This window comes from Charadrius vociferus, unplaced genomic scaffold, assembly GCF_000708025.1.
Source record: "Charadrius vociferus isolate BGI_N301 unplaced genomic scaffold, ASM70802v2 scaffold90, whole genome shotgun sequence".
In the NCBI taxonomy this organism is placed as follows: Eukaryota; Metazoa; Chordata; class Aves; order Charadriiformes; family Charadriidae; genus Charadrius; species Charadrius vociferus.
In genome coordinates, this window is record NW_009647222.1 from 8,908,411 (window position 1) to 8,923,965 (window position 15,555).

At 37.0% G+C, this 15,555-nt stretch overlaps 1 protein-coding gene across 1 annotated transcript in view; it reads right to left on the reverse strand.

Annotated features, from left to right (window-relative positions):
* Positions 1–15,555, reverse strand: part of ARFGAP3 (ADP-ribosylation factor GTPase activating protein 3) — a 32,983-nt gene that overhangs the window by 17,117 nt on the left and 311 nt on the right. Inside the window, exons 2-8 of the mRNA XM_009879696.1 lie at positions 14,457–14,529; positions 10,859–10,990; positions 8,747–8,830; positions 6,442–6,529; positions 5,980–6,036; positions 2,948–2,994; positions 641–786 (exon numbers count right to left, since the gene is read on the reverse strand). Coding sequence (XP_009877998.1) covers positions 641–786; positions 2,948–2,994; positions 5,980–6,036; positions 6,442–6,529; positions 8,747–8,830; positions 10,859–10,990; positions 14,457–14,483 — 581 coding nt within the window. The 5' untranslated portion in view covers positions 14,484–14,529. The remainder of the gene's footprint in view (positions 1–640; positions 787–2,947; positions 2,995–5,979; positions 6,037–6,441; positions 6,530–8,746; positions 8,831–10,858; positions 10,991–14,456; positions 14,530–15,555) is intronic.

The window sequence follows — 15,555 nt, forward strand, 5'->3', positions numbered from 1 at the left end:
GGGGAAAATGAAGGCAGTTCCTGTATAAACCAGCTGAAACTTAAGCATGCAATTCTAGCTGTACTTAAACTACCCCTGCCTTTAGCATACTTAACTGCTACTTTAGCGTACTTAAACTACCCCCTGCCTCTTACCCAATAAGTACAAATACAGCTGAATATTTGTATGTTCCCTATGCTCTTAGAAAGACTGTTTTAAATAGTATTCAGTTTACTACACCGAAACAAAATAAATTAGGTAACTAGCATGGGGTAAAGAAAGTTGAAGAGTCTTCTGTGGTAATACTTAAATTAAACATATTTTAGATCTATATCACGTTTTACATGTATCAATAGAACATCTCCTTATTTTCTGTGTTAAATAACACTAAGGTTATTTTTAAAGATAGCATTAGGCTATTTCTATAGTAAATCATCAATTGTTGAAACATAAACTAAATGGCAAAAAAAAAAAAAAAAAGGTCAATGGGGGAATTCCTGTTTGGCCCACCTCATCCACATTTGGGGTTTTTTTTAGAGCAAGAACTGAAATTTTATTTGCATGAGCTAGTCTCTAGGAGTATGTAGGATGTTGACAATTACTCCATTAACATGAAATTAGGCTTCATGATTTAACCATTGCATATATAATTCATACTTACAGTGGCTCTTCCTTCTCAGTTTTCTTACTGATATGAAGATCCTCTTGTTCCTTCATTTTATCTACAGCTTGTGCTTGTTTTTCAATCTCGTTAAAGCTTTGGCTGCTCACTTTTTGTGCCCCCAAACCACCTTTTTTGGCACCAAGCTTGATTTATTAAAAAACAAAAAACAAAAGCCCCAACATTATAACTGAGACAATCACTTCAACTGACTTAACAGTCAACATTGAAAGCAACAGCAAACACTATACTCTGTTCGGGAGCATATGCAAACAGCAATGAAAATTTGGAGCACAGAAAAATATTTTTTCATGTTTTGACCCCCTACATGCTTCTTCTACTAACTCTTACAAATTCAGTTAGCTCTGCAGTCAACCATCCCAGTGTAATGAAACTATTATAGTTTTAATTATTCAGAGGTAGGCATGCTCAAATAAATCTTGTAATATGTAGCACAACTTTAGTTTCTTAATAATCATTTTGTTGCACAGAAATAACATAATAAAATTTGTTGCAATGGAACCATGTGGTGGTCATTCACTTAATTCAAAATTTGCATTGAGAAGCAGTAAAGATTCTTCAATTAGTTCTCACTGGCCAGTGCTAGTGTGTTATCTTAAGACTGATTTATTCATCTTTTCAGTAACTGTGTACGTATGTATTTACCGATTTATGGTAGGAGAGCAATATACAAGTTTTGTATATATGCGTATGCATGATTAGCCTTCACATGTGACAAAGCACTGTCAACTTTTTTTAGATAAACACATCAGCTGAGAGGTTCCAGTTTTGCACTCTTTCTTTTAAAATAATTCTAGTTAATATTACTTCAATACAGGGATATATATTCTTTCATTCTGATTATCAAAGATTTTAAGAACACTTAATACTACAAAGATGAATAGATACAATGATGCTGATTCAGATGGTGGCAACAGCACTCAAACTGCTGTTCTCAGTCTCCTGCGTGTTTAATTCCTCATCTGCAACATTGCAGCAATATTAATTTTCACAGTACATTTATCTTAACCTTTTAACGGTTTAAAGTCTTCATGTAAAAGTTCTGGCCTATGTACATACGGTTTTAGGCTCTGACACTGCAGTTCACAAACTGTGCATGCACCTGTGAACCCAGTTATGTTCTTACTGCAAGGGAATGTATCTGCATTAACCATTCAGAATAAGAAATTCCTCTTGCATATGAGGGCCCTCTAGTGGGAGCAAGAAATAATAGGTTTCAATTTAAATTAATCTGCTCCAATAAATCTTCAAAATCTTTTGCCATACAATAGCCCAGACTTAAAAGAAGTTACTCCCTGTAGCATATTGTCACCCTAACAGCCCAATATTAGGGCTATTTTCTTGGGCCTTGAGAGCCATACATTCAAAACCTAGCTTTTGCTAGTTTTGAGCTAGTTTTGCTCAGATCCGTAAACCATCATTGTGAGATAACACAACTCTCTTCATGTCTTCTTTACAGAGACCAGACGCCTAAGAAAATTATAAAACCCCACCCAGGAACAAGTCTGTAAACTACCTTGAATTCAATGCAGCTGCAAGTTATCTATTAATACAACCAAATACCATACTGCTGTGTGGTATGAGAGGACTGCTCTAGAAACACATATCTGAATGTCTCAAACTCACCTTACATTGACAGATTATGCCACACATGCATATTTAGCCACTCAAAAGTGCTACTGGAGCTCCCTCTGTTTTCAGAATTTGCTACAAAAAGATCTCAATGCCAACTAACTTAGGTGAAAGACTTGCAATCCAGTTTCAGCAAGTGAGAAGAAAGGTTACAGGGCATCAGTGGAGTTGCAGGGACAATGGTTGTGAAAAGAACTGAAGAGAAGTGGGACACAGATCTTGACATCGATATATGCTTTGACATTTTTATTTTACTCATTTCTGAAAAAATATCACCTGCTGTTCAGGTCCAGACAGCACAAAGAAAATGACACTCACATATATATACATGTGGAAGTCTAGACAGTTCAGTGAGCTACATACACGTAAACAGACGTAGAATTTATCCAAGGCCAGAAAATAATCCACAGACCTGAAGCACTCTACTACATGACAACAATAATCTGTTAGACAAACTCATTTTAACAAGAATCCCTTTTCAAACAGACCATTGGCTGCTTTGATATAGAAACAGTTTTCAATTCCATTTTAGTTTCATAAATGATACAAGTACTGTTTAGTGCTAACTTACATGATACATTTCCATATTGCAATCTACATATTTCCAGAGATCTATAATACAGATAAAAATATGCATAATTTATATACACTTACCCCCTTCTTAGCTTGATTGGGCTTCTTTTTTATGAAGGTGGTGTTCTCTGCAAGGATTAAATGTACATTACTTGACATACAATTTTATTAATTCCAGAACTGCATAAGACAATTTCCACAATATCAGCCTCAATATAGTTTTTGGAATTTATTTTAATGCCTTGAAATATTACAGTTTCTACACTAAGAGACTGAGATACTAAACTGAGTTACAGGGAATGGAGCTGTGAATATCTCCCAGAAAACATGGGAAACTGCCTCTAATCAAGGATGTGGTATCTCTTGCAAATACAAAACAGTAACAAAATTACAGCTCAGTTTTCAGTTGTAGATACCTGTTTTTAAACAGAGAAGAATGTGGGACTTGCTATTCTGAATCAGACTAGAGGTCCACCTGATCCCGCCCTATTTCCAAGATAAATTGTTTCCTGGATAGAAAGGTATTGGCTACCTTTAAACCCACCAATGATACAAATAACACATACCTGTATCATCATAAACAAAATCACAAACATTATCACAGACTGAATAGATTTGTTCAACTGTTCAGTATTAGGAGTCTAATTTTATACATAAAGTTTGAAAGTTCCAGCCCTAACGCTTTGTATTAAATCTTGAAACACAGAAAAGAAACAAACGTACATTCTGCTCTGCATGAAGTCTGACACAACTCCTAATCTTGACATTTTTAATGAGACCCTAATAGGACTCACTACATTCTGTAAGGTACTGTATTGTGCCTTCCTGACAGCTATGCTGAGCCAGGGTAAATCTCCCACAATTGAAAGGGTTCAATCAACAAGTCCTATTGAATGCTTGTACATCCAGAAAAACTGCTTTGAGCTGAAATGTAGTTCACCAGACCACTCTTCATAATTTATCAGCAGCCCTGGCTAACTGGGGAGGTCCCGACGGACTGGAGACTGGCAGATGTGATGCCCATCTACAAGAAGGGTTGGAAGGAGGATCTGCGGAACTAGAGACCTGTCAGTCTGACCTTGGTGCCAGGACAAGTTATGGAGCAGATCATCTTCAGCGCCATTACACACTATTTAGAGGACAACCAGACGATCAGGCCCAGTCAACACGGGTTCATGAAGGTCAGGTCCTGCTTAATGAACCTGATCTCCTTCTATGACAAGGTGACCTGCTTGGTGGACGAGGGAAAGGCGATGGATGTTATTTACCTAGACTTCAGTAAAGCCTTTGATACTGTTCCCCGCAGCATTCTCATGAAAAAAATGGCTTCCCAAGGCTTGGACAGGCATACACTCTGCTGGATCAAACGCTGTCTGGATGGCCGGGCCCAGAGAGTGGTGGTGAATGGAGTTAAATGCAGCTGGCGGTCGGTCACAAGTGGTGTTCCACGGGGCTCAGTGTTGGAGCCACTTCTGTTTAATATCTTTATTAATGATCTCAACAAGGGGATTGAGAGCACCCTCAGTAAGTTTGCAGATGACACCAATGTAGGTGGGAGTGTTGATCTGCTTGAGGGTAGGAGGGCTCTTCAGAGAGACCTGGACAGGCTGGATCAATGGGCTGAGGCCAATAGTATGAGCTTCAACAAGGCCAAACGCCAGGTCCTGCACTTGGGCCACAACTCCATGCAGCACTACGGGCTTGGGGAGGAGTGGCTGGAAAGCTGCCCGACAGAAAACGACCTGGGAGTGTTGGCTGACAGCCAGCTAAACATGAGCCAGCAGTGTGCCCAGGTGGCCAAGATGGCCAATGGCATCCTGGTCTGCATCAGAAACAGTGTGGCCAGCAGGACTAGAGAATTGTACTTGGCACTATACTCGGCACTGGTGAGGCCGCACCTTGAGTACTGTGTTCAATTTTGGGCGCTGCAGTATAAGAAGGACATTGAGGTGCTGGAGAGAGTTCAGAGAAGGGCAACAAAGCTGGTGAAGGGTCTTGAGAATAAGTCTTATGGGGAGCGGCTGAGGGACTTGGGGTTGTTTAGTCTGAAGAAAAGGAGGCTGAGGGGAGACCTTACTACTCACTACAACTACCTGAAAGGAGGTTGTAGAGAGGTGGGCATTGGTCTCACAAGTTACAATCGATAGGACAAGAGGAAACGGCGTTAAGTTACGCCAGGGGAGGTTTAGGTTAGACATTAGGAAAAATACACTGAAAATACACTGAAAAGGTTATCAAAGGCTGGAACAGGCTGCCCAGGGAAGTGGTAGAATCGCCATCCTTGGATGCATTTAAAAGCTGTCTAGATATAGTGCTCAGGGACATGGTTTAGAAGTGGGCCCAGTAGAGCTAGATAACTGTTGGACTTGATGATCTCAAACACCTTTTCCAGCCATAATGATTCTATGATTCTATGGAAACGGGCATACACTGAACAGAGGTTCTTCACCTCTATCACCAAGATAGAACTTGTGATGTCCAAAGCAAACAAAAAAAGCACTTGTTTTATGAGAACATGTGTTTAAGATACAAGTGAGAAAACCAGGAAGTGTACATGGTTAACTATTTTTCCTAGCATCCAGCTCGCAAAAAAACCCAGAAAAACAAAATGATGACTCTGGACATCAAAGTATTACAAATACAAGATTTTTCCAACCTAAATTTTTATGTTCAGTTTTCTGAAAAGGGAGCAAAAACTACATCTAGATAGAAAGACTGACCTATTAGTACAAGATGTGTTTGCTTAACAGAAGTAACAGGCTGCTAACCACAACACAATGCTCTGTTCCACCTGTGTGCTTTAAACGCAGAACTTAAAGCAGTCTAACAGGAGGTATAGAACATTAATGGTCACCTTTATTAGGTATGATACCTGTTGCATTTAAATTCATCAGGTCAGCTAAGATTAGATAAACCAGAACACTGACTAAAATTAATTTCTTAGAAAGAATACACTGTTTCACAGAAGTAATACAAATTCAGTTGTTGCAGCTAACTCATGCACACTGATATTAAAGGAAGTATTCCACATCTCTTCCCAGTCGTACATTCTCTGTACAAATGAATATTTAAGTACACTAGACTGGTTGCTATCTTCTGCTTACACTCATTACCTAATGCAGCTTTTGGTGACGTACTAAGGCAATCAACACTTGGTCCATGTTCTGGTCCTAAAACACAATGAATAACAAGGGTAAGAATATCAGAAGGCTCTTTAAAATGCTTAAAATACCAAAACACAGCTCACCGTACTCAGGGTACTCTGTTTGACACATGTAGCATAATGTGTTATTTCTATCCCAGCTCTACCAGTTACTAAAAGAGCAGCAGGCACCCAAAGATTCATCTCAAGTCTTTTGAATCTAATTTTAATTTGGATTTCTATTAAACATTATTAAAGGAACACGCAGTACCACACATTCTAGCATAACACTTCTAAAAAGTCCTTCCTCTCCAAATTTCTTGCATTATTAGCACAGTTAGGTTATTTAACTACTAAAGCAGAGTAAAAAGAGCCTAAACAAAGACGACTACCAGAAAAATGCAGCTTGTTGTTAACAAAGAATCAGTCATACCTTCATAGCATTCTGGAAGATTTTCTGAAGTTTTCTGCTGTACAGAAACTGGCTCTGGCTCTGATAACACCCACTCTGTATTCTTTGCCTTGAAAAAGATAACAAAATCAAAAGTGCACACAAAATAGAATTCAGCAAATAAATATGAGCAATGAGCTCAAAGACTGTCTAAGCACCTAGTTAATATTGGATTCTTACAATTACAGCTTCTAGGTTTAAAACCTGTTCCCAGAAGGGCAGTTATAAAAGTTGCAAGGAATGCCTCCCTTTATTAAAAGTGAGCTGGTTTCAAACCACTCCTGAGCACCTGTATTTTCCTTTCAGGAATTTCAATATGTTTACCATCAAAAAAAAAAGAAAAAAAAAAAGCTTTTTAATTGTGCTTTAGATTTATTTATTGTATGCTGGCTATTAATTGTCTTTAATCATGACAGAAATACAGTACAGGGAATCTGGATCATTTATTTACATATAATCATCAAGCCTTCTCCTCACATTAAGCTCTTGCACTTCCAATTTTCTAACAATTTTTGATTGTGAACAGTCCTCCCAAGTCTTCCTGATGAGTCCTCCCCACTTCCCTTAGACACAACCTCCTCAACAGGCAGGTCTGTGACCTGGTCACAACAATATTGGCTGAGTATTATCTTTTCCACCAGTGCTATGCCACTGCCAGTTCATGCTTACTCTTCCCTAAAATCTCAATCTCAAAACTTCCCCGACATCTTTCTCAAAACATCCATACCCAAATAATCTTTTCCCCTGAGGTACAGAGACTGCTTGTCTCTACCCTCCTGCCTTTGCAGCTGTGAAAATTTACTTTAACCTACCCATACATTCTCTTAAGAGGGTTTGTATCAAGTTCCTACTTCTTATCCTTAACCACAAAAAGATTTACAACAATTTTCTGCTGAAACTTCTTTCTCTTTAGCTTGCCTCAGTTTATGCTTTTCCCACTCAACTGCAAGCATTCTTCCAAGTTGCCTTTTGCAAACAGAAATACTCTATTTATTTTTCTACTGTCAGGACAGATGATCTTCTGGTGAAGACACTAGACTAGAATTCACAATAACTGATTTTTTTGGTCTTTGCAATGAGCATTTCTGAGTAACACAGCAATCTTTCCAGGTGTAAAATATAAATACTCTTTCACTGTTTCAAAGATGCTGAAATTTATTTTTATAAGACATTCAAATATTGGCTGCAGTAGAAGTTCCTAAAATAGAACAAATAAATAGCAAAAAGGCTGAATTTCCCTTTGAAATGCACCATGTTTGAAACCTCACAAATGCAACAAAATGTTACATTTTAAAATGTCACAACTGAATAACCAAAAGGGAAAAAAAAAAAGATTTTTCATTTAGATTACAGCTTTTTTCATCCTTAAGCATCCCGTATACACTAGAAAGTCACTAAAAAGTCATGTCATTTTCACTGTGTTCTTTACCCAGATGCAGATAAAAGAAACTTGCCTAGGTTTTTATTAGTTGCTGCTAATACACATGCACAACCACAATGTCATGACAGGGGAATTAACATGCATATGAACTGGTGAAGAGTTTTCACAACAAGGGCTAATCTGATATACCCAACCTCTTTGAATTCTTCTCTATCCCAAAATACACCTCGTGTGTACAGACTGCAACTGTACTAGAAAGCAATTATACTAGAACACTTAGTATCGTTGCAATATTTAGGAATACTAGGTGTAGTAATAACTTAATTGCTCTAAGTCGAAGATCACAATTGCTGAAGTAGTTTTCACTGGTATTTTTCAAATACCAAACTCAAGAGTCTCTATGAAATAAACACAGCATCTATCACCTTAAGGAGGTAAGATCAAATAAGTGAAAACCAACAGTTGTAATAGACTTCAGAAAGTTTAACATTTTCAAAGATGATGCAAGTATTTTGGAGGAAGAAAAAAAGCTTCTGCTTAGCAAATATCTGAAGAACTGTCAAACTTTACTTATTAAAACCCCAAGTTATCACATAGTATATCTAAATCAGACCACTCCCAAACAAGGAATCATGAGTCCAAGTGGAATTGTACGCCTACAAAAAATATAGTTTCATTCCACATTTAGCTACTATTTGGGTCATTCTAAATTATCACCTCAGAAAGTGGTTCACATCCAGGAAGAATTTTGAGACTCACAGAAGGAAAAGCAGATAAACGTTTACTCATTGACCTACCCTTTCTCTATAAGGTTTTTTTTTTTCAGGGTTTAATCTTCATCATAGAGCACAGAGTTAACCGAAGTGTTTGGGAAGCTAATATGAATTAAATGTAGGTAATCTATACCTTGGGAGAAACATGTGATGCAAAAAAGTCTTCCTCTTTGTTTTGAGGTGACAAAGGTGGCATTCCACATCCATCTGTCCACAGCTAGAATTAAGAGAGAGAGAATTTTACAGGACAATTACATGAATATATTTTTTCAAATGCACTAATCTTAAAACTACTTTTTTTTTTTCAGGTTAAAAATTTTTTGAATTTTTTTTCCTGGTATGTAATTTTTCCTTATAAATTTATTCGACCTTCAATATATGACATTCCTTTTTTTATTTATTTCATACATCTTTGATATGTTCCTTCATATTACCCATTTCCTTCTGAACAAAACGCTCAGTATAAGCTCTGCTGCAGTAACATGGTCAATATTTAGTATCACTACAGCTTTATAGTAAGTTTTTTCATATTTTCATATAACATATTTTCTCTCCGATATTCTTATTTTGTCCAAAGCAAAAAAATGTGAAAACATAACACTAGCAGTCATTGAAAACAGTCTGCAGAATTGTATCAGTGTGGTCTGGTAGTCTCATGAATTTTCCCACCTAGTCTCAGAGTCCCAAAACCTCTGCTACAGTTAAAGCAGAATTTTGCAAGATGCTAATAGCTTTGAGCAATACCTTATCTCAGGATGGGCTGAAGGGCCCACAGCGCCAGAGGTTATTCTTAGCATCGTGCAGGACGGGACTGTAACCTGTCATCTGCTCTCCAAGGTTACTCATAGGCAAATCATTTACCATGGTTCTTTCTACTATGTGCAAGAGATACATGACCAAAAATAATGACCTCTGTCAAACAGGTTACTGAATGTGCAATGAGCTTACCTCATCATTCAACAAACAACTTCTCTATCAGTTAAGTTAGAGAAAAAATTTTTCAAATGTGACAGGGGAGGGGATGGTTGGTACTAAATCTAATTATCTGAATAATTTACTTCAGAAATTTAGATAGCACAATCACTTAAGCTTTCAGTACATCATTAAAAATATATTTACTAAAATTTTTAAATAAAAAATACACAATTAATATCAAACAATACAATTGGTTGGAATTTGTAATGGAAGCAACAGAATCACAGTTCTTCAAAGTGTCACTCAGGGAACTTACCGTCAACTTAAATGCACATGGTGTAGTATATTTACTTAAATGTAGTTTATATCTAAAGCTGTTTAGTAAGTCAAAAGAAACATTCTCTGAAATCAGTGATGTGAACTATATTGTCTGTAACATTTATAACATAGAATTACTATAACCCATTAAATTTCATGCTATTTGATGCACAGATTAGAAAAGAAAACCAAGCTGCTTTCTTGCTTTTCTTTTAATTCCCACTCATCAATTTCAAAAAGTCATGGACTTTAACAAGCTGGATTAAGCAATCAAAACATGCTTTCTGTGTATGCAGAAGAGAACTGTTGTCAAACTTACTAAACACCTCAGCAAAGTAATTCTGCATATTTTGCTAATAACTTCTTCCTGTCAGCAACCTGACACTGTTTTGACAGCATGCATGAACCATCTGAGCATTTTTAATAGTGAACAGCAAGCTCAGGACTTATATAACTTACTAATTTTTCAAATATTTTTTTTTCAGAGAAAAAAGCAAATCCACACATTTACGTGTTCAATTCAAATACCACCTAATCACAAATATTTTGTAGTTAATTCTATTAGCACTTTTACATTTTTACATGCTGTACTTCTCAATAATAATTCAGTTCCAGATAAGCAAAAATAAAACCACTATATAGTTCATGGAGAAGTGCTGACATTTTTGTTATGTGATACAACTAATGTAATTTTGGAGCACACCTGCAAACAAAGAAGTTCCATTTTTAAGAATACCTGAAATTTTTGCCTAGAACTCCTATAAGTTACTGCAAATGTTAAAATTAATGTTTTGAATAACCCAGAAATGAGCCTGAAATACCCAGTTGAGCTCTACCTCAATATTCTTCTTCCCAACAAAAAGGTAAGCTACAAACAGTTTACTCCGCAGCTTGCCTTTTCACTGCAACGTGTATCAGTACCTCCCAAAGACAGACAATCTTTTGTATTACCAATTAGAAACTTAAAATGACTCTTCAGAAATCTTGATGACACAGGACACACACTACTTACATCAGTACCATGCTTTCTTGTTGCCTGTGTTGCAAGAGATTTAATCTTCTCCTTGTAAAGTTGAGCACCACGACTGTTATATTTTGCATTGGTATCATTTGTTGTGCATCCATGTTGATGGAAAAAAGCAGACTATGAAGCAAAACACAGAAAATGCTATGAGAAACAGATTTAAAAACTAATGCCATTTAACATAAAAATATATCACAATGCAGCAAAATACTCTGCTCCGCTACCTAAATCTAATATTTTAAATTATGCAGTCTACGTAGTCTATGAAGTATGTATGTCTCCAAAATACAAAGAAAACTCCATTCTGACAACCTTTTTATGTATGAATAAAACAACACAAAAAACAAACACACAAATACAGCCTCGGCGGGGAATGGCTGGAGAGCAGCCCTGAGGAGAAGGACCTGGGTGTGCTGATTGACCAGAAGCTCAGCATGAGCCAGCAATGTACGATCGCAACCCAGAAGGCCAACTGTATCCTGGGCTGCATCAAAAGAGGTGTGGCCAGCAGGTCAAGGGAGGTGATCCTGCCCCTCTACTCCACTCTCATGAGACCCCACCTGGAGTACTGCATCCAACTCTGGAGTCCCCAACATAAGAAGGACATAGACCTGCTGGAGCGTGTCCAGAGGAGAGCCACGAGGATGATCCGAGGGCTGGAGCACCTCTACTATGAGGAGAGGCTGAGAGAGTTGGGGCTGTTCAGCCTGGAGAAGAGAAGGCTCCGGGGAGATCTTATTGCGGCCTTCCAGTACCTAAAGGGGGCCTACAGGAGAGCTGGGGAAGGACTTTTTACTTGGGCATGTAGTGATAGGATGAGGGGGAAGAGGGTAGATTTAGACTAGATATTAGGAAGATGTTTTTCACTCTGAGGGTGGTGGTCCCTGCCTATGGCAGGGGGGTTGGAACTCGATGATCTTCAAGATCCTTTCCAACCTAAACCATTCTATGATTCTATGATTAGTGGGATGTTTTAAAAGCATATACAAATGCAAGCTTGTCATCGTATACAAAGAATCCTAGTTCTGAAATTAAGCGTAGAAAGAAAGAGGTAAAATTGGTTGCCAATACATCTAAAAGGCATTGCTTGGCTTCATCTCTAGCATGCTAGAGAGAACAATGTATGTTCAATAGCATCAAAATGACTGTATAAAAATGATCTTCCTTCAAAATAAAAGTGTGTGTATGCACATACATATGTACTTATATATATTTATATGCTTGTGCATTTATATAAACATATATAAATGAAGTATTTTATTCTGATTTAGGATCTTAAAACAAAAGCAAATCAATACATTTATATCAGAGTTCCACAAGTTGTTTGAAAGATTAAAAAAACCTTTTTCTCAGTACCTAGAATTGACTAGCAAATCGTACCATACATTCTTGCATAGAAGTACATGTCAGACTATTACAGTAAAACACAATAAACAAGTTTCTGATAGCAAGTCTAGATAACTGAAGGTTATGACCTCATATGCTGCAATTGCAAAGCATAAATCTAGTGTACAAGTACCAGACTTCGTATAAAAATCAAGCAACAACCATGCAGGACAGAGATATTGCCAGTCAACTTCTATGATTATGACAGAAACACTCATAAACATCAGAGATGCCAAAAAGATTGTGCATTTTTTCATTTAAATATATACACACACCTATGAACCTGATACTCAGAGCTTTTGTTTGTAAACCCTAATTCCAATCATTGTAGACATTTATTCTGAAAACAAAAGGAACTAAGAACACTTCAGATTTTCTAGCAATCTGATGCATAGCTACGAAGCTCAGGACTGCTGTTATCCAAGATTCAGTATCATTAAGCAATTATAGAATACAAATTATGAATGTTAATCTGATAGTGTTTCTAAACAGTAGTTAGTAAAAACAAAATTTGGCATTTAATTGGAACAAAAAGAGAAAATATTTTTTTAATGCAATTAGAAGAAGAATGTTAATTTTACTTTTAAAATGTCCAGACAGTTTACTAAACTGGTCTTTAAAGTTTCAGGTATTAATTTTCCTAGGTAATCCAAAATAGGCCATTGGGAACTTGAGGGGTGGCTGTGGTATCTTACGCCTCTTGGTACAATGTATGATAGGAAACAGTGACATCCAATTAGAAAGACGAAAACTCATAAAATTAAATAATGAAAGGTTACTGTTACTCTTCTGGTAATATACTTCCCGTTTAAGTGAAGTACTTTTCAAACTTTGCCATCTCTTCTTTCCAACTGCCTTAAACCCTTTGTATAGCAAAGTTTATATACTTTAAACAAAGCTTTTAACCCTTTGGCTAAAAAAGAAAGTATTTTTCATGGAAAATCTCCCTCTTCTGATTAGTCAAAACTGTGATTTTTATGTACTAAGTGGGATAACAGAAACTCAATGACTAAATTCACATAACAGCAGTATTAATACAGAAAGGCATAACTTAGAAAGGACAGGCAGAAGAAAAAGAGGGAGAAAACACCATGCAACTGCTCAGATCAGTAAGCCAGAGACTTTTTCAAAGAAAAAAGTTTGATTGGAAAACGCAGAAGTGGAAGATAAATAACAATCCTGAATTCATCACTTTTTGTACGGAAATAGAAGAAAAAATAGAAAAAACAGCAGAATGTTGAAGCGTTGCATTTAAGGAAAGCAGATTGTTAAGGAAATTTTTAAGAGAAAGCCTATGGAAAGCAAGTTTGAGCGAAGTTTCTTTAAGAAACAACATTAAGGACAAAGCACAAATGAAGAAACATAAGGGTTAAGCATTCAGGAACTAGAAGAAAAGTAGAAATTACTTAGGGAAGTTGCAGGTTTCTACCCTGGGTTGGTCAATTTTGGGAAGCAATCTCAGTTATTGGTGGTCAGTCTTTGAAAAAACATAGGAAAACAGGCTCGATTCCAAAAGAGTTGACAAAGGGAAACATCCTCTTTTTAAAAGGAGATTGAGAAAAATACAGCAGTCAACATAACTTCAATTTACAAAAATATTGTGTAACAAACTTATTTGTAAGTACACAAAAAATCAAGTTGAAAATAACAGCCAATATGAATTAGTCCAAACCAAAACACTGCTATTTCCTCTCTGACAGTGTAGCATATCTTATCTTGACTTCAGTTGTACCCCAGGTGTAAGTCCAATCTTAACTTCAGTGTACCATTTGACAGTGACATGATTTTTGGCACAATATTTTCATAAACCATGTAAGGAAACACAGTCACAGGAAGATGTCCATAAGCTAGGTTTACAAGCTGTTGGAAAGCCATCTTTCAGCAGCTGTCAATGCTTCCCTGTTAAATTAGACAGATTTTGACAGGGAATCTGATCTGGCCTTTTCAGTGATTTTTATTTATGACTTTTAAGAAAAAATAAAACATTTGCAGATTATACAAGATGGAAAAGTTGCAAGAAGTATGGAGGATGAAATCAGCATTCACAGGAATTCTTAAAAAAAAGGTGGAGGGGTGGGGAAGAGAGAGAAATGGACTGGAAAAATAAAAATATCCCCAAGATGCAAGCCCATAAGAACAGACAATAGCTTCCAAGCCTAACAAGCTTCAATGTGCAAAGCAAATACTCCGCAGTACATACAGCATTTGCATTTCCTCCAACTTGCATGCATCTCAGCTGAAACCAAGACCAATTGGAATCCAGTTCTGTAGATCTAAACAGAAGGAAACATTTTTAACGTTATCTCCAAAGCCATTTAAAAATCTCTCTACCTTTTTTGTTTGTAAAGTGTTTCTCTCCTCCCCATGGGTTTTTTTTTTTTTGGTACAGAGAAAAACATGCAGCTATAGAAAAAAATCTGCGACAATACACAATGTGCAAAACAAATTAATAAAGCCATGTAGAACTGCCAGTTTTCCAAAATGTAAAAGCTTGAAAAAAGAGCACCCTCTGGCTGACAGGTTTTCCCTTTTAAAACGCACCAATAAGATACATTTTCAAGAATTGCATTTGAACTCTGCCAACAGCAGATGACAATCACATGTATGTCATGGACAAAATGAAAATTCAAATGTCATATCACAACAAAAATTTTGGGCTCAGTGAGTATGAAGAGAATTAATACTGTGATCGCTAGGAATGGATTCTTGAGAGGCCTCTTTAACGCTCTTGTGAGCAGCAAAAAGGCAGCAGAGGAATATTTTTAGTTGATGGAAAACAGCTGCCTTTATCTGCAATTCATTCTTGGATACACTGCTCTCACTCACTTCAAGCAGAACCTTGTATTTCAAATACATAATTATTTATTAGGCCAAAAAGGCCCACAAGCCATCAGTCAGGATACTCACATGAAATGTGACAAGCTCAGGGTACAGATTTACTGCACCAACTGATTGACTGAGCTAAACACCTGCCAAGAGGGGTAGCCCTTTACACTACCCCAGTACCAGCACTCAGGTGACACCATAACGAACTACTTCAGGAAGCAAAGCTGGCAAAATGCTATTTAGCTGTCTGAACTGGCCCGCTGGGGGTCAGATTATGATCAATACACTGTAACACTGTTGAAGATAATTAATATTTGCCTCAGTCTTGATTTGGAGGAATAATGAAACACTTCAACATGCTTACTCTGTTCTTCATTTTCATCATCTTCAATGTAGAAACAGACCTGCCAACAAACGTTCACTACCAACACAGCAGGCAGGTAACAGCAATGGGTGCATGATACAAATTCTGC